General features: G+C 39.2%; 1 protein-coding gene across 11 annotated transcripts in view; it reads left to right on the top strand.

The window, feature by feature from the left end:
* Mllt10 (MLLT10 histone lysine methyltransferase DOT1L cofactor) overlaps positions 1 to 20,124 on the top strand; it is a 148,775-nt gene that overhangs the window by 68,760 nt on the left and 59,891 nt on the right. For all 11 annotated transcript variants that reach the window (XM_029473556.1, XM_021156842.2, XM_021156840.1 and 8 more), the window contains one exon: positions 13,678 to 13,773. In XM_029473556.1, coding sequence (XP_029329416.1) covers positions 13,678 to 13,773 — 96 coding nt within the window. The remainder of the gene's footprint in view (positions 1 to 13,677; positions 13,774 to 20,124) is intronic.

Here is a 20,124-nt window from a genome sequence, read left to right on the forward strand (position 1 = left end):
CTTGGGTATGTGCTTAAGAGTGCTATACCTGGGGGGCTGGAGAGATGGCTCAGTGGGTAAGAGCACCTGACTGCTCTTCCGAAGGTTCAGAGTTCAAATCCCAGCAACCACATGGTGGCTCACAACCATCCTTAATGACATCTGACTCCCTCTTCTGGATTGTCTGAAGACAGCTACAGTGTACTTACATATAATAAATAAATATTAAAAAAAAAAAAAAAGAGTGCTATACCTGGATCTTGAGGTAGACGAGTTTCTTACTTTCTGACGAGCTGCCATATTTCCACAGTGTCTGCACATGTTTGCACTAATATGCATAACTAATGATTTTTCTATAATGGTAGATTTAAAGTGGCAGCAGTACTACAGAGAATACTAAACCATTACCTTTATTTGGCTATGTGAGCATCTTAGCTGATAACTTAAAAAAACACTTTGATTAGTATTTGCTGTGTGTGCTACTGGGTTACATGAGGTCATTTTCATACTGTATCCACTTTGAACCTCTGTACTTCCTTTCCACTCGCTCCGGCTAAGTCCTCTTGTTTTAATTTTCACATTATAGATTTTAATAAAAATGCATGTCTATAAAATCTAGGAACCACAAATGAGAGAGAACATAATATTTGACTTTGAGACTAAGTTTGTTTAATATGATTCCCTGTAATGTAGCCATTTTCTTGCCAACAGCATAACTGCTTTTCTTTATGACTGGGAAAAATTCTATGTATACATAGATATTTCCTCAATTTGTCTGTTAATGGAAACTTAGGTTGATTCCATAACGTAGCTGTTATGAGTACTTTTGGAATAAATAATTGATGTACAAGTATTTCTGATATGTTAATATGAATTCCTTTGGGAAAATACCCAGGAGTGGCATAGCTGGGTAGTATGGTAGTTTGGGGTGGGGGGTGGGGGTGTTGAATTTTCTTTTCTTTATTTTTAAAGGAACAACCAGGTTTTTTCTTTTCTATTTCTCCCCCTCCCTCTCTCTCCCCATTCCCCTCTCTCCCCATCCCCCTCTCTCCCCCTTCCTCTCTCACCCCCTCCCTCCTTCTCTCTCTTCCTCTCCCCCTGTCTCTCTCACCCTCTCCCTCCCTCTCTTTCTCCCTCTCCCCCTCTCTCTTTCACTCTCTCTCCCCCTCCCTCTCGATTTATATATTTATTTCATGTATGTGAGTACACTGTCGCTGTCTTGAGACACACCAGAAGAGGGCATCAGATCCCGCTACAGATGGTTGTGAGCCACCATGTGGTTGCTGGGAACTGAGCTCAGGACCTTTGGAAGAGCAAGCGGTGCTCTTAACCACTGAGCCATCTGTCCAGCCCGGGGATGGTTGTGGTGGTGGCAGTGGCAGTGTTGGTGATGTGATGTGTGTGTGTTGAATTTTGCAGAACCTCCATACTGATATATGTAGTGTTTGAACTAGTTTATATTTACATTAGTAGTCTATAAAGGTTTACTTTGTTCATTTTCTTGCCAGCATTTGTAGTACTTTTAATTTCCTTTTTATTTCACAAATATAGGTGTTTTGCCTGTTTGTTTTCTAAATGATTGCCATTCTGACTTGGGTGAGATAGTTTATCAATTTAATTTTAATTATTTAAATTAGTTATTTGTATTCCTCTATTGGCTAGTTAGGCTGAACACTCTTTTTTTGGCTACCTGTACTTTATCATTTGAGTATTGGATTTTGTATTAGCCCTTGTAGTGATTGGGTTGTTTGAATTCTTGTTATTTAGCTTTTTGAAAAAAGTTTATTTTATCTATATGAGTATATATAACCCCCCCCCCCATGTGTTTGCCTTGTGTCCTCAGAAGTCAGATAAGGGCTTCAGATCCCTGAAACTGGAGTTAGAATTGCCAAGTGGGTAATGGGAATCAAACCTGAGTCCTCTGCAAGAGCAAGTGTTCTTAAACTTAAGAGCCTTCTTTCCAGCCCACCAGTTTTTGAGTTCTGTGTAGTAATCCTGTCAGATGTATACCTAGTAATGATCATCTCTCATTATGTAGACTGTCCCTTCACTTGAATAACTGCAGAATCTTTTAATTTAATGAGTTCCCACTTGTCAGTTGTTGGTCTAGTTCCTTGAGTTTCTAGCATTTTATGTGGAAAGTTCTTATCCATTCCTATATCTTGAAATGTGCTCTTGCTCCCTACTTCTCTTTTGAGGCAGGGTTTCTCTATGTAGCTTTGGCTACCCTGGAACTCCATGGAGACAAGGATGCCTGTCTAGACTTGTCCCTGCCTCAGCCCTTCCCCAGGGTTGGGATTCACCATGCTCACCTGGTTTAGCTTTCTAACAGTTTCAGAGTTTTAGATCCTAGCTTAAGGCATTCCATACATTTGTAGATGAATTTTATATAGGGAAAGAAGAGGTAACAGTCTAGTTTTGTCTGCATATGGGTATCCAGTTTTTCTGGCACATTTGTTGAAGATTATAAAATCTATTGTCCATTGTATGTTTTTACCCTCTTGGACAAATATTAGGTGAGTTTGTATTTGGGTTCTCTATTCCTGCGTTGCTTGACATGTGTGCACTATTATCCTCAACTTTCCCTGCCTTGTCTCTTAAGTTTCTACCCAACATGCCCCTTCTCATTTTGATGAGTTAGTCTCCCACCCCTTCCCCCTGTGTGTGTGTGTGTGTTTGAGAGAGAGAGAGAGAGAGAGAGAGAGAGAGAGAGAGAGCGCTCACATATGCATGTGTGCAGGCCAGAGATCAACCTTGAGTGTTGCTTCTGAGGCATGCTTCTGAGGCATCTCTGATTTGTTCATATGGCACCTATGTGAAATGGGACTCAGGTTTTCATGCTTGTGTGGCAAGCATTTTACCAACTGGTCTACCTTCTCAGATTTTGTAAACAGTAAGGGCGTTAACCTGTTTGTTAATTTCCTTTTGTTGCTTTCCACATTGCTGACAATTTAGCAAATCTAAGACTTTTTCAGCTGGTGTCTTTGGATTCATAAATAGAATCATACCATCAGTAAGTAAATATACTTTGACTTTTCCCTTGGATTTGTATTCTCTCCTACCTTATTTTTCTTCTTCCTCCTCCTCCCCACCCTCCTTTTCTTTTTGCTCAAGCTAAGGCTTTAAGGACTGTATTGAGTCAGAGAAAGCTGTGAACACCTTTGTCTTGTCCCTGATTTTAGTGGTAATGCTTTGAATTTTTCTCCACACTGCAACCCTCCTCTGCAGCCGACCTGCTAGCTGTGTCCGCTGCTGCTGCTGCTGCTGTTGCTGCGCAGAATGCCCGTACCTTTAATTTTTAATTGTCTATTTTTAATGATGGGTCTTAAATGCTTTAACTTCCATTCTAGCCCACCACCCATCAGAGGTAATAGAAAAGAAAGGACACAGGGGAAGGGGACCTTTTTAGAAATGGTTCTTTGGAGCAGATCACATCTGTGTTGTCAGGAAATCAACAGTTCAGTTCACAGGTCAGCAGCAGCAGTTCGATCCACTTCATGGATACACCAGCAGTCCAGTTCCATAGTGTAGGGATAGCAAACTCGAAATCAGCAGCGTGGCACTACCTAAAAGAGACAGCCAGGACTAAGCCGAATCTGCATGGGTCAGCAGGAGGGACCAGGGGCCCTCAGGACCAACAGGAATGCCAAGAAAAGTTCTCCTCTGTGCCTTTCTCAGCGAAGTGAAGATCAGCTAAGATGTGAGACCCATGAGCATTGCACAGCTAGCTCTATAAAAGCTCAGACTCCATCATTGTCCATCAAGTCTTATTTATACCCTCCAAACATCACATGTTCTCTGCTGGTCTTGCCTCAGCATGAGCATCTTTCTCATCTGACATCACTCTGCCAATCAGGCTGAGTCCTTGGAAGCAGCAAGAAACTGCAGCACAGCACCGGAAGGTCTTTTGGTACCTTTTCTCTCTCTGGAGTCCCGACAAATGCAGCTTACCTACACAATGTAAGGTGGACCAATACATTCGTGTTGTTGGCAAAGAGTGTGTCATCACATGTCCTTTCACAGGCTTGCTTTAGCAAAACATCCTCTCTCCTGTGTCTGCTTCAGCTAACACTCTTCACATGTTTTTCTCAGCAAAAAAACCATCCAAATGACTTTCCAAAGAACTTTTTTTTTTTTTTTTTTCGAGACAGGGTTTCTCTGTATAGCCCTGGCTGTCCTGGAACTCACTCTGTAGACCAGGCTGACCTCGAACTTGGAAATCCGCCTGCCTCTGCCTCCCGAGTGCTGGGATTAAAGGCGTGCGCCACTACTTCAATTTATTGTGTGCATGTGTGGGTATATGTGCTCCACAGTCATGTGTAGAGTTCTAGAGGACAGCTTCCTGGAGTTGGTTCACTGCCTTCTGCATTGTGTGGTTTTAGGATTGAATTTAGCTTGTCAGGCTTGATGGGATGGGCCCTTACCTGCTGAGCCATTCTATCAGCCCCGTGAACAGTCTTGCTAAACTAGTTCATAAAGATTTTTACTGATGTCTTGTGAATGTCCTGTAGATTTGACTCACTCTAATCACAAAGCAGCTTGTATTTTGAGGTTTTATTGTTGTAAGAATATCAGTCCCTTTTTCTATCATTTGCCTTTTATAGCTTGATGTATTAAAATTGATTAAAATTGTAATAAAGATTATGGTCTTGTACTTGCCTATCGGTCAGCAGTTGGAGTTTAGCAGCTATTTCTAACTCAGCATCTTTCACCCAATTTCTTTCAAAATGTTGACTTAACAGATGGAATTTGGAGGAGTGAAGATGAAGTTAGGGAGAATTAAAGTGACAGATTATGTCAAGGCTTGAGTAAAGGTAGGACATCTTTAAAATGCCTTAGTGTGGTTTTTTCAAGCTGGTATTAGCAGGAATTTCTGCCTGATGGATCATTCTCTTAGGCTTCCCTGAGTATCCTATGTCAGTGACACCTAGTCTTTTCTAGCACAATTGACGAGATAAGCAACAGTTGCCAACTTTTTTCTTTCTAAAAACTACTGTATTTTTGTGGGGTGGTTGTGATAAAATATATGTGATACAATATTTTCATTTGATTCTCACTTGTTATGCCATCATTCATACTGTCAATAGTCTCATTTTTGCAGTATATATCTGTTGGTACCATAGGTCAGTGATGGCCAGTGAGTCAGAGGCATTACCTCGGGGCAAAGGTCTTTGGAGATTGTGATGGTTAATTTTAACAGCTAGCTTGACACAATCTTGAATCACTCAAGAAGGGGAGTCTTAATGAAGGGCTGTGATAAGGTAGTGTGTTTGTGTAGGGAATTGTCTTGATTGCATTAATTGTGCAGGAAGATAACTGCCCATTGTCAGTGGCACAGTTACATAGGCATTGGATCCTGCATTTATAAGAGTGGAAAAAGTGAACTAGTGCTTATTTTCATGTATGCATTTATTGCTGTTCCTTCTGACTGTGAATGTAATATGGCCATCCCTCAAACTTCTGTCTCTGAAATTATGATTGACAGAGGTAGTTTTTAAGGATTATTCTTTCTATAGTCTTTTCTTGGCATTTTGCTCTACAGTCCTCCTTGTCTGCAGTAATGAAGGTAGCAATCTACAGGGGTAAGTAGGAAGTGGATTAAGGAATGCAAAGAGAAATGTCTTTTGGATTTAGTGCTAAAGAAGCTGTTGGGAAGTTTCAAAATAGAGATTAGAGTAGAAGCTCATTAAAGGTTATAGACTAATAAAGACCAGGATATAGTTTGAGTAACTTGATTCTTTAATGATTCTTAAATATGGGACTGGAGAGTTAGCACATCAGTTGAGAGTACTGGCTACTTTTCCATAGGACCCAAGTTCAATTTTCAGCACCTATGTGGTAACTCTAGTTCTAAGGCCTCCAACTCGTTCTTTCCTCCCTAGGCAGTGTGCATGTGGCATATAGACATATATACAGGCAGAACACCAATGCATGCAAAAAATAAAAATAAGTATATATTAAAAAGATTTGAGGATTAAAAGAAATTAATCTTAAAAATCTTAGATATGAAAAAAGGTGTGTGTATGTGTGTGTATGTATGTATGTGTGTGTATGAATGAAGAAAATACTGTTGCTCTAATTTGGTTCAGAAAGAAGAAAAGAAGCATGAGGGTAAGCCTGAGGTAACCTTCTGGAAGATGATGCTATGTCGAGTGGCTGTAAGGATAAAGAAGCAGGTAGTCTTCACGACTGTTCATAGTCAGAAAGTTGAAAGTTATGAAAGCAAAGCCAGATTTATAGAAAATATTGGAGCTAAAGATCCTAGAAGATTTATGACCTTTATTGTTCCTGATGATGTTGTGTGTCATTTTTTATAATGTCATGGCCATCAGAAGGTATTAGCTTGACAGATACGGTGTTAGGCCTTCACTGTTACAACCCTTTCACTCTCCTGAATCAGAGCTGGTCAGTGTAGGCATACATTTTTGTTAGCCTGCTTTAATAAGTGTTCACCTCTCCTGTAGCCCTCCACCTACCAGAGGTAGTAGTGGAAAAGAAAAGTTACTAGGCCATGGGGGAGTAGACCTGTTTAGAAATAATTCTTTGGAGCGATACCAATGTTTGTTGTTCAGTCCAGTCCATTAGCAAACACCAAAAATGAACCTGCAGCTGTAGACAAGTCCACTTGGCAGGCACTACACAAACTGTTCAATCGAAGCTTCAAGGTGAAGTGGAAACTTAGGGGTTCTTTGGAGAGTCAGTTGTGTTGGATGTTTTTTTTTTTTTGCTGGGGCAAATGTGTAAAAGAGTGGTTTCCTGAAGTGGACACAGGTGAAAGACTAAGGCAGACTTGTGAGGGAAAGTTTAGCTGAAGCAGACAGAGGAGAGATGTTGTTCTGCTAAAGCAAGCATGTGAAAGGACATGTGATGACACACTCTTTGCCAACAAGATACATGTATTGGTCCGCCTTACATTGCATAGTTGAGCTGCATTTGTTGGGACTCCATAGAGAGAAATGCACCAGAAAAGCTTCTGGTGCTGTGCTGCAGTTTCTTGCTGCTTCCAAAGACTCAGGCTGATTGGCAGAGTGATGTCAGCTGAGACTTACGTACTGCGTTAAGACTCATGGAGGATACATGCTGTTTGGAGGATACAAATAGAACTCAATGGACAGTGATGAAGGCTGAGCTTGGCTTGCTTATAGAGCTAACTGTGTAATGCTTTGGTCTTGTTTTTGCTGTTGATCCTTGCTTTTCTGAGAGACACACAGCTGAGAACTTTCCTGGCATTCCTGTATGCCCTGGTCCCTTTCTGCTGACTGGAGCTGAGGCTGAGGCCTCATTGTTCCCACTAGGTAGTGCCACCGCTGCTGATTCAGTGTTTGTTATCCCAACTCTACGGCACTGAACTGCTGTTGTATTCATGAGGTGTTTGCTAGTGGATCTGAGCTGCCACTGCTGACCTGTGAACTGAACTGCTGATTTCCAGACAACACAGATGGGAGTTGCTCCCAAAAATCTTTCTAAACAGCCCCCCCACCCCCAATCCTTTCTTTTCCACTACCTCCTTGATGGGTCATTGGCTGTAAGGGAGATTAAAGTGTTTAAAAACCACCATTAAAAGTTGGAGTTGGGGACTGGAGAGATGACTCAAGGGTTAAGAGCACCAACTATTCTTCCAAAGGTCCTGAGTTCAAATCCCAGCAACCACATGGTGGCTCACAACCATCTGTAATGAGATCTGACGCCTTCTTCTGGGGTGTATGAAGACAGCAACAGTGTACTTACATATAATAATAAATAAAGCAATCTTAAAAAAAAGTTGGAGTTGAAAAAATTAAAGTTAAAATGAGGTTCATAACTGGCCCTGGTCTGCAGAAGAGGTAAGAAACTGCAGGAAACTAATGACAAATTCTTTGGCGAGTTTCTCTCACTAATGTCAATGAAGCTCAGCAAAGAAATGTAAGGTGAGCTAATAATATATGTGTGCCATCAGCAGATAGGTGGAGCAAAGGCAACTGATAATTGAACTGGCACTGTCTGTGGGCTCATTTATACTTCCTCACGTGTATCTGCTCCAGCCAAACATCCTTTTTCCTATGACAGAATTTGACAGAATTGACTTTCCAGAGAGAGCAGAAGTTTCCTTTTTGGGTCAGTTTTATTTTAGCAGAGCAGTACCTAGTATATTGATATTTTCTGTATCATTCTCCAAGTCTTAGTTCCCATGAAGCAGTGCAGAGGATCAGATGCTATCTGTTCCTGGGATCTGCTGCAGTAAAGCCAAGCACCCTGGGCTTAAGGCGCCTCAAATACAAGCATGGATGCCGCTTCTTCCTATACACTATATTCTGGGGTTCGAGGATATCGACTTTCTGTATAACTGTGAAGATTGTCTAGGGGAAAAATGCTGCTTTACAGCCGGGTGTGGTGGCGCACGCCTTTAATCCCAGCACTCGGGAGGCAGAGGCAGGCGGATTTCGGAGTTCCAGGACAGCCTGGTCTACAGAGTGAGTTCCAGGACAGCCAGGGCTACACAGAGAAACCCTGTCTCGAAAAATCAAAAAAAAAAAAAAAAAAAAAAAAAAAAAAAAAAAAAAAAAAACCCAAAAAAAAAAAAAAAAAAAAAAAAAAAAAAACCCCCCAAAAAAAAAAAAAAAAAAAAAAAAAAAAAAAAAAAAAAAAAAAAAAGAAAAGAAAAGAGAAAAGTTGCTTTACTTGAAAGAGTAAGCCTAGTGAAATGACCACATCTGACTTGGAACCAGGGAAAGAGTTAATTTAATACTTACCTACTAGCTATTCAGAAATAAGAGATCTAGGTAGAGTTGCTTCTATACGTTATAATGAGCAAATTCAAGTGGCTTTATATAGTGTTTACTTTCTACTCACAGCCAGATCTAAAAGTGGACTTTTTGATTGACAACTTTGTTCCAAATATGTATGTCCACTATGATCACGAGGGAGCCTGACAGGGTTAGATGACAGATTAGATCCCTGGAACTAGAGTCTGTAGACTGTTGTGAACTACCATTAAGTGCTAGAAACTGAACTCAGATTCTCTTTAAATAATAGGAACATTGAAATCAGAGTGCCTGAAAGAGCTGGAATATCTTTTTCTTATTTTTGTGTGTCCATTATTTGTGTATATATGCATCTGTGAATGGAGGCCAAAGGTAGATACTGGAAGTCTGTCTTGATTATGTTTTTATATCCTCTGAGGCATGGGCTTTTCAATTGAAACCCAGAGCTTACCAGCTGATAGAGCTAATTTGGCTAGTCAGTTTGATCTGTTGCACATTTAAAGGGAAAAAACATAAAAAAGCTAAAGAAGTTATGTATATGGGTGTTTTGCCTGCTTGTCTGTCCATTTACCTACCATATGGGTGCAAAGTCCAGAAGAGGGTATTGAGTCTCCTTGCACCAGAGTTAAAGATGGTTGTTGTGAGCTGTTATGTGGGCACTAGGAATCCAACTTGGCTCCCTGTGAAGATTAACCTGTCCTCAATTCCACCTATACACATTAAAACAAAACAAAAGAAGACAGTAATAATTAAAGGTCCTTGTAAGTTATAAACAACCTTAATTTTTAAAGAATTGTTTATTAAAAAAAGTAGTATGGGCACTGAGAGTTGGAAATGATACTGTCTTAACCTTGTGATTACAAGAACAAACTCCATTTTCCTGTTGGTTTTTTTTTGATCTTTCTTTTTGCATATTTAAAAAAATTTATTTATGCACATATGTGCTCTTGAGTGCAGAGATAAAAGGATAATTTTTGGGAGTTAACTTTCCTTTCACGATGTGGTTCTGTAGCATCAGCCTGACGTAAGCATCCTTACTCACCAAGTCACCTGACAAGTTCTTCATAACGTTTTAAAACAAAAGTCAACCTAGCCATTTTCTTACTTACATACTTACGATGATATTCCTTTCAGTGATTTTTTTTTTTTTTTTTAAGATTTATTTATTTATTATATGTAAGTACACTGTAGCTGTCTTCAGACACTCCAGAAGAGGGCACCAGATCTCGTTACGGATGGTTGTGAGCCACCACGTGGTTGCTGGGATTTGAACTCTGGACCTTCGGAAGAGCAGTCGGGTGCTCTTACCCACTGAGCCATCTCACCAGCCCCCCCTTTCAGTGATCCTTAATAATTACATAAAAAATTTTCCCCAAATGCCTCTGCTGGATATAAAAGGTTGTTTTTTTTTTTTTTTTTTTTTTTTTTGAACCCATTACATGTATGTATTCCTATTTTATATATTTTACATTTTACTGAACTGTTTTTAAGATTGTGTGTACTTCTTTGGATAAAATTACAAGGTGAAAGGTTTGTGAATACTTGCCCAATCAGTGCTCTTTTTACATTTTTTGTGGCTTAGTATGTGTGAAGCCTTGGATTGATATCTAGCTCTACATAAAATGTATACAGTGGTCAACATCTGTAATGCTAACATTGGGGAGGTGGAGATAGGAGGATCAAAAGTTCATGGTTCCTTTCTAGTCCGTAGTGAGTTCGAAACCAGTCTGACATATATGAGACTGTCTCAAAAGTTAATTATGTTAAAAATTGAAAAGAGGCCAGGCCTTGGTGGCCCATGACTTTAATCCCACCAAGTGGGAGGCAGAGGCAAGCAGATCTATTGAGCTTAAGGGCAGTGTAGTCTACAGGGTGAGTTCCAGGTCAGTCAAGGCTACACAGAGAAACTATGTCTCAAAAAAACCAAAAAAAGGGAAACAAAAAAGATACTGAACTATCCTGTTTTCTTAGATTTTGACTTTTATCCCTCACCCCACCCCACCCTCCCAGGTCTTTGAGCTATAGTCTATCTGAATCTTGACATTTTACCTCTCTGGTCTCCTCCTGCTTTCCCCATTCTAGTATTCCATTCTACCACTGAGCTAGATCCATCAGCTCTTGTTAATGCCTTTATGACTAAATCATTTTCTTGTATTAAAATCAGGTAAAGAGATAAAACAAACTCACTTTGTTCTACTTTTACATTAAAATTTTTATTATACTGTTACTTCTTTTTTTTTTGTTTTTTTGTTTGTTTGGAGACAGGGTTTCTCTGTACACAGGGCTACAGCCCTGGCTGTCCTGGAACTCACTTTGTAGACCAGGCTGGCCTCGAACTCAGAAATCCGCCTGCCTCTGCCTCTGCCTCCTGAGTGCTGGGATTAAAGGCGTGCACCACCACTCCTGGCTCCAGAATACATTTCTTGATATGTTTCACAGTGCCCAGTTCCGATTTACTTCTTGATTTGCTTTGTATTACCTGTATCTTTCTTCACAATACCTTCTCTTTTCCTCCCCTTTCCTCCTGCTCCACCTCCTCCTCCTCCTTTTTTCTATCTCTGTCTCTCTGTCTATCCCTCTTTCTCTCTCTCTCTCTCTCTCTCTCCCTTCCTCCCTGACACACACACACACACACACACACACACACACACACACACACACACACGTTTTCTGTCAGGCCTTCTTAAGTATTAATGTTTGTTTCATCATAGTCAGGATCATTTACTAATATGTCAGCTCTTGTATCTGGTATAAATGATATCAGGTATGGGGAGAGTATAGGAAATATAGAAATGGCTTATTTATTTACTATGCCTCCTCAAAAAAAAAAAAACAAAACTAAATTACAACTTTTTATGTAGAAAATATGGTAGTGTAGATCTAGGCCAGAATCATTTGTACATCATGTTAGATAATCAAAGATATTTTACTACTTACACATAAAAATTCCCTATTACTGTTACTTTTGATTTGTGCTCTTTGGCTTTTGACTTTGTTGTGTACTGTTTTTGATAAAGTATTCCAAACTTTCAGTGTCTTGTAACAGATGAGGCTCAGCAGGACAGTTGATTATTTCTGTCATGTCAGCTGGGTTTCTTGTTGAGGCCATAGGAACTCCTGGCTGATTTGGTGGTGGTTCCTGGTCTTCTTCATGGGACTGGGTATTGCTACACATAGGATAGGCAGAGAGGTCCTCAGTTCCTTCACATAGGGCCTTACTGTTCCTTTGACTTCACGTGTGCTCTCGGCAAGACCGTCAAGCATTCATTCCTTTTCCTTTATAGCTTTTCATTGATTCTTTGTAAATTTCACATTATGCACCCCAATACCTGACCCCACATATCTGCCCTCTACCCTTGCAACCTACCCCCCAAAAGAATAATAGAAACCATACATCTCTCCGTGGAAATTCAGTGTGGCACACAGTATGTTCTTTTGCCCTAATAGCTTTACTTGCAGATGTCTTCCCTACTTGACTACAGGCATCTTGGAGAGCCTCTCCCATCAAACATTCTCTCTTTTTTAAAGATTTATTTATTTATTATATGTAAGTACACTGCAGCTGTCTTCAGACACTCCTGAAGAGGGAGTCAGATTTCATTATGGATGGTTGAGCCACGACGTGGTTGCTGGGAATTGAACTCAGGACCTTTGGAAGAGCAGTCAGTGCTTACAACCTCTGAGCCATCTCGCCAGCCCCCCATCAAACATTCTTAACCCAAGCAATGAATCATTGGTCTGGTTCAGGGTGTCTCCCTTCTGTTACACTATCACTACTGGATTCCCCATATAACCCAGACATTTCAGGCTCCTCCCCTTCTTCTCTCACTTCTTTCTTCTCTAAATTCACCTTGTCTCTCTTTTGCCACTCTCGTCTGTCTCTCTTTCCAACGGTGACTTCTCTGGCCTCCTTCCTGGGGACCAATGAAGTCATTCACTTGAGAGCAGTTTTCCAATAAATCTTCCTTGACACATACTCCAATCTAGTTTGAATTGGTTCATTTCTCTGGAGGAGAAATAACATCACAGCTAACCAAAGATTTATACCCAATACTGAGAACATTTTCATGGAAAAATCTTTGACTTTAAATAAAGTTGGTATGTTAATATGTAATGTGTTTAACTGAATTCCTAGTTTTATAGATGTAGGTTAGTTCTGTGATTCATAGTAGGATTCCAAGAACCTTGCCTGCTGCTTCTTCCTTTTTTCTTTCATTTTCTGTTTTTGTTTTGCTTTTGGTTGGTTGTTGTTGTAACTAGAAACTAGAATCAATTTTGTTTTTGTTTTTGTTTTGTTTTTCGAGACAGGGTTTCTCTGTGTAGCCCTGGCTGTCCTGGAGCTCACTCTGTACACCAGGCTGGCCTCGAGCTCAGAAATCCGACTGCCTCTGCCTCCCAAGTGCTGGGATTGAAGGCGTGCGCCACCACGCCCGGCAGGGGTTTTTTGTTTTTTTTTATTTTTATTTTTTTAATGAAACCAGATAAATGACTTTTTGCTTGAGTTTCTGTGTCTTAATGTCTAATACCTGAACCTTAAACTTAAGAGCGAGGTAGCTGCATATGGTGTGTATGCCTCAGTCACAGTGCTGAGGTGAATGAGGCAGGACCAGCTGCCTTTGCAGGGCTTATTCAGGAGCAACCTCCTCTAAAAAACTGTGTGTAATGATAGAATGTGAGGATTATATCTAAAGTACCCTGTAAATCCCAGATGCAATCTGTAAAAGCAGACTTTTAACAAGAAAAGAGTTGGATTTTGCTATTTATAAATATACCAAATAATTGCAGGCTTTAGTTATTTATTGTTATTATTTAGGATGAGCAAAGGGTCATATAAGTTTTTTTTTTTTTAAATCTATGACAACTGTTACAAGGGGGTGACTTTTTACAGAGGCTTTAAAAGAAAATTACATATGCATGAATTATTTAATTTAAAACGTTTACTTCTGTTTATTTTTAGAAATATAAAGAAAAGGACAAACACAAACAAAAACACAAGAAGCAACCAGAACCGTCACCTGCCTTGGTTCCTTCTTTGACTGTTACTACAGAAAAAGTAAGATTGAAGCATCATTTTGGTTTTGTTTTTTATATATAATGAAATGCTTCTAAGGAGAATTTTCCTTCCCAGTGCTGTGGTCACAGTTTCATCCACCTTGCAAGCGTTGTGTCATGCACTTAGAACTATTACTTTTTTGGTCCTTTACACTGCTTTCTGTTTAGTCTGTACTTGTCTCTAAGGACTTTGTAAGGCTAACATGTGAATGGCACCATCTGAATTAAGAAGCTCAACTCAGATTTTAGCTACCTGTAATATTGAGATCTGTCTTCACCAATTAGTAATTCTGCATTTATATGTCATTACCTGAAAAGAGGGGAAATAATAATTGAAACTGATTACCGTGAAGTATTTAGAACAACACACATGGTATCTGGTTTATAGTATTACTTAGAATATTAGGTATTATTTAAATTATACTATTAATATGAAAACAAACAGAAGAGAGGTTGGGCCATTTGGAAGTACAGTGGAGATGAGACCAGTGTAAGGGCCTCACTATGCAGGGCTAGACAGCCAGTGTAGACCTTGTCTCATAGTTGGGGTAAGTGAGCAATTAGTAAGCAGGGTACAACTTTTGTTTTATAAGGTGTTTTGGTTGCTTTGCCATAGAGAGATTGGGAATGGGAGAGTAAGAGACAGAAGAGAGGAATTGAAACTAGGGATACTCTAAGTAGGTTGTTAATAACCCAGTGAAGGTGGCACTAAAACCTGGGACACAGAGAGCTGGGTACATTTTGAAGACATTCAAACATGCATTACCTTGTGATTTTCCTAAAGGTCACTTAGAGGTATCAGAAGGACAGCTCACTTTCCTAGGGTTTGCCTTAGATAAATAGGAGGAAACGGTTTGTTCTGAATATACAGGAGATTTTGGATATATTGCTAATTTACTGTTGGCTATCAGGATGTGTTATTACAATTCAGCAGTTTAGAATAAAATAAAAATTCATCACGTCCCTGCTAGGGGTGCTCTGCCAGTTCATTTATCACAAGTGAAGTTGTTGGGCAGCCTGGATTCTTACTGGAAAGAGTTTTATAAACTTTTCAGTTCTTTAAAGAAGCAGTTCCATTGGGCTGACGAGATGACTCCGCAGATAAGAGCACTAACTGCTCTTCCAAAGGTTCCGGGTTCAATTCCCAGCAACCACATGGTGCCTCACAACCATCTGTAGTGGGACATGATGCCCTCTTCTGGTGTGTCTGAAGACAGCTACAGTGTACTTATGTAAAATAAATAAATCTTTAAAACAGAACAAAACAAAACAACAAAAAACCAGTTCCATGTGGTTGTAGAACTGAATTTCTGTGTGGGCTGTCCCCTGTAGCCCACTCTTTTCTCCTATGCTCTCTCCACCCCAGAACCAGTAACAGCATCTCTATTCTTTGGTTTTTCGAGACAGGGTTTCTCTGTGTAACATCTCTATTCTCTTACATCTGAAATCTTTATAACTTTACCTCTGTGAAGTATCTTCTGCTTCTAATTAGTGTGTAGTCTTTCTGTTCATTTTGAACCAGATTTTCTTCTTTTCTTGATGGAACAGGATATTGCCAAGGAAGATGAAAGAAGAAAACCTCTTTGCTCTTGGTCTTTGGAGATTTAGTTCATCTTAGTTTTTTCCAATAAATTCTTAGATGCTTGTAAGCATCCTGACAACTCCTAAAAAGTAATTGTATTAGATTGTTTACTTTTTGTAATTAATAGAAGACATAGTTCCTTCTGGCCATCATTGTAAATAACTTAGGGTTTTAAGTTTGTAGTCCCAGCCAAACTTTCAAAAGTGTGTTTGTACATGTTGGGATCTCCACACTCCAAAAGATTTTCTGTGGTTAGTGGGATTTTCTTGTTTCTTGTTGACATATTTATAGGGAGGATAAAAAACACTTCCCTCTCTAAAGTATAAACTTTATCTACACTGTTCTTATTAAAAGTCAGTCTTTATGTTCTTTTCTCTGTATCATCCACCAAGAGAATTATATTTGTAAGTGAAGGCTTTCTTTTTAAAGCAATCTTACCTTGGAGGAAATATAAATGCTAAATATAATGACCTTCCAGTATATCAGATACATTAGGCTTTGTTATTCTTTGTTTAGTTATGATCATTACATAATAAATTACACATATAATTTAAAAGATAATAATGATGAGGAGGAGGGGGTAACAGGATCTCCATGTAACGGCTACCACCTGCCTGGCTGGAACTCACAGAATGCCACCAGCCTCTGCCTTCTGAATGCTGGGAGTAAAAGCATGTACATCCACACAGCCTAAGTTACGTTTTTGATCAATTTTTGTATGCATACATTAATAAAACGGTCACCACAGCTCTAGGCAAATTTTCTCTGTAATGTCTTTTGTCTTCGATAGGGTTTCTTTTGCTGCAACAAAACACCATGACCAAAAGGCAAGTTTGGGTTGAAAGGATTTATTTAGCTTACACTTCCACATCACTGTTCATCACCAAAGGAAGTCAGGACAGGAACTCAAACTGGGCAGGAGCTGATGCAGAAGCCATGGAGGGGTACTGCTAACTGGCTTCTTTCTCATGGCTTCCCCAGCCTTCCTTCTCTCATGGAGGCATTTCCTCAACTTAGACTCCTCCTTTGATGACTCTAGCTTATGTCAATGTGGCACATAAAAGGAGCCAGCACATCATTTAATCTCATCTCCAGTGTCTTTCCATTCCCCTCCCTGCTCAGGGAAAGACAGGGAAATCCTTGCTTTTTGTAACCTTATATTAGCTTGAGTCCTTTAAAAAGTTTAAAAGAGATACACACAGTATGACGTGTGAGGGAAAAAAACTGTTCTCCAGTAGTATAACACTGGGCACAGCAACCAGTTCAGGGGCAGGCTTCATGGTCAGGAGGAGTTGACTAACATTTAATGGATAATGGATTCCACTTTTTTTGTGTGTGTGGGGTGAGCTTTATTGGGTTACAGTTTGGTGATTTTGGTTTTGGGGGATTCTATGGGTTGTATTGAGTTTTTGTGTTTAGAGAAAGTAACATAGGAAATCTGGATGGATAGGGAGGGGATAAGATCTGGAAGGGGAAGAATATGATCAAAATATATTTAAATTTAAAAATTGTTTTAAACAATAAAAATGCATTATTTGATTTGCTAAGTATCTGTTTGTTAGTCTGTCTTTCCTCCGTCCATCCATCCATCCATCCATCCATCCATCCATCCATCCATCCAGTTTTTCAAGATAGGGTTTCTCTGTGTAACAGTCATGGGTGTCTTGGAACTCACTTTGTAGACCAGGCTGGCCTTGAACTCACAGATAATCACCTGCCTCTGCCTCCTGAGTGCTAGTATTAAGTGCATGCACCAGCAAACCCACCTTATTTTATTTTATGTGTATAATTGTCCTGTCTATTTGCATGTCTGTATACTCTGGAATTGGAGTCAGATACCCTGGAACTGGAGTTACAGAAGGATGTGAATTGCTGGGTGCATTTTGGGAATTGAAACCTGGTCATTTGCAAGAACTGCCCTGATTTGCTAATATTTTGATGAGGATTTACCATGAGAATTCATGAGAAATTGGCTGTAGATACCAAGATTTGTTAGGGTTATATTAGACTAATAGAATTACTATTTCCTCAGATTTTATCTTCCAGAATAGAGAGTAGAGAACTGGCATAATTTCTGATAAGTTGATAGATAGAATTTACCAGTGAACTTATTTGGGCCTTACATTTTTTGATTTAGAAAATAACTGATGATAGAGGCAGTTAAAAAAAATATTACCTATTTCTTGTATGAATTTTTACAGATTGTGTAGTTTTCTTTTGAGTTTTTTTTTGTTTGTTTTTTGTTTTTGTTGTTTTAAAATTTATTTATTTCATGTATGTGAGTACACTGTCACTGTCTTCAGACACACCAGAAGAGGGCATTGGATCCCATTACAGATGGGTTTGAGCCACCACGTGGTTGCTGGGAATTGAACTCAGGACCTCTGGAAGAGCAGTCGGTGCTCTTAACCCCTGGGCCAGCTCTCCAGCCTGTGTGTATATATGTGTGTGTTTATATATGTGTGTGTGTGTGTATGTATATGTATATATATGTATTCTTTTCTTTTAGGATGAAATGTTCTATAGATATCTGTTAAATCCATTTGGTTCATAACTTCTGTTAGTTTCACTGTGTCTCAGTTTAGTTTGTGTTTCCATGATTTGTCCATTGATGAGAGTAGGGTGTTGAAGTCGCCCACTACTATTGTGTGAGGTGCAATGTGTGCTTTAGTAAAGTTTCTTTTGTGAATGTGCATGCCCTTGCATTTGGAGCATAGATGTTCAGAATTGAGAGTTGTTCTTGGTAGATTTTTCCTTTGATGAGTATGAAGTGTTGTTCCTTATCATTTTTGATAACCTTTGGTTGAAAGTCGATTTTATTCGATATAAGAATGGCTACTCCAGTTTGTTTCTGGGACCATTTGCTTGGAAAATTGCTTTCCAGTCCTGTACTCTGAGGTAATGTCTGTCTTTGCCCCTGAGGTGGGGTTCCTGTATGCAGCAAAATGTTGGGTCTTGTTTATATATCCAGTCTGTTAGTCTATGTCTTTTTATTGGGGAATTGAGTCCATTGATGTTAAGAGATATTAAGGAATAGTGATTGTTGCTTCCTGTTATTTTTGATGTTATTTTTATGTTTCTGTGGCTATCTTCTTTTGTGTTTGTTGAAAGAAGATTAATTTCTTGCTTTTTCTAGGGTGTAGTTTTCCTCTTTGTGTTGGAGTATTCTATCTATTATACTGTATAAGGCTGGATTTGTGGAAACATACCTTATAGATTTGGTTTTGTCATGGAATATCTTGGTTTCTCCATCTATGGTAATTGAGAGTTTTGCTGGGTATAGTAGCCTGGATTGGCATTTGTGTTCTCTTTCTTAGATTCTGTAAGATATCTGCCTAGGATCTTCTAGCTTTCATAGTCTCTGGTGAGAAGTCTGGTGTAATTCTGATAGGTCTGCCTTTATATGTTACTTGACCTTTTTCCCTTACTGCTTTTAATATTCTTTCTTTGTTTTGTGCATTTGGTGTTTTGATTATTATGTGACAGGAGGAATTTCTTTTCTGGTCCAATCTATTTGGAATTCTGTACACTTGTTTGTTTATGGGCATCTCTTTCTTTAGGTTAGGGAAGTTTACTATAATTATGTTGAAGATATTTACTGGCCCTAAAGTTTGGAATCTTCATTCTCTTCTATACCTATTATTCTTAGGTTTGGTCTTCTCATTGTGTCTTGGAGTTCCTGCATGTTTTAGGTTAGGAGCTTTTTGCATTTTGCATTTTCTTTGACTGTTGTGTCAATGTTTTCTATGATATCTTCTGCACCTGAGATTCTCTAGTCTTATCTCTTGTATTCTATTGGTGATGTGTGCGTCTGTTGCTTCTGATCTCTTTCCTAGGTTTTCTATTTTTCAGGGTTGTGTCCTTTTGTGATTTCTTTACTGCTTCTATTTCCATTTTTAGATCCTGCATGGTTTTGTTCAATTCCTTCACCTGCTTGGTTGTGTTTTTATATAATATATTAATAGATTTTTTGTTTTCTATGTAAGGGCTTCTAGCTGTTTACCTGTGTTCTCTTATATTTCTTTAAGGGAGCTATGTATGTCCTTTGTAAAGTCCCCTATCATCATCATATCAGACACATACCCATACTTTTTAATTATTGGTGTGTTAATTTTGATATTCTTGCTGTATCTCTTTGATTCTCTTTTAATTTGTTCAAAGTTTTTTTTTCTACCTTTTAGTATATTTTACTTTTGCTGCAGTAGATACAGTGGCCCCGTAACAGGAACCAAGGTAAATAAATAGATAGACCTTAAGTAATATAGTGGCGTGAGGTATGGGCAGAGAAAGCTTTCTATATTTGTATAATTGTCTTAGCCTGTAAGTCTTTCTGTGACCTGAATTCTAAATTTTACAATCGTTTCTCAGCTTTAACCATCCCTTTTCCTCTCTAGAGAGGAGACAATGGCTGTACTGTTGCTCTCCACCCTTGTTCCTGCCTGGCCCTCAGGCTGCAAAGTCTCCACGACAACTTGGGGGATCTGCCTCTCCCCCCCACCCCCCTTTCTGAAAGGTCAGCATATCTGGGTATAGCAGGGTATAGCTAGCTGACTATCTTCTAAGATAGGACTTGTTAAGAACAGAATGCTATTCTTCAACGAATTAGAAAGTGCAATCTGCAAATTCATCTGGAATAACAAAAAACCTAGGATAGCAAAAACTCTTCTCAAGGGTAAAAGAACCTCTGGTGGAATCACCATGCCGGACCTAAAGCTTTACTACAGAGCAGTTGTGATAAAAACTGCATGGTACTGGTATAGTGACAGACAA

The sequence above is a fragment of the Mus caroli genome, chromosome 2 (assembly GCF_900094665.2).
Source record: "Mus caroli chromosome 2, CAROLI_EIJ_v1.1, whole genome shotgun sequence".
NCBI lineage: Eukaryota > Metazoa > Chordata > Mammalia > Rodentia > Muridae > Mus > Mus caroli.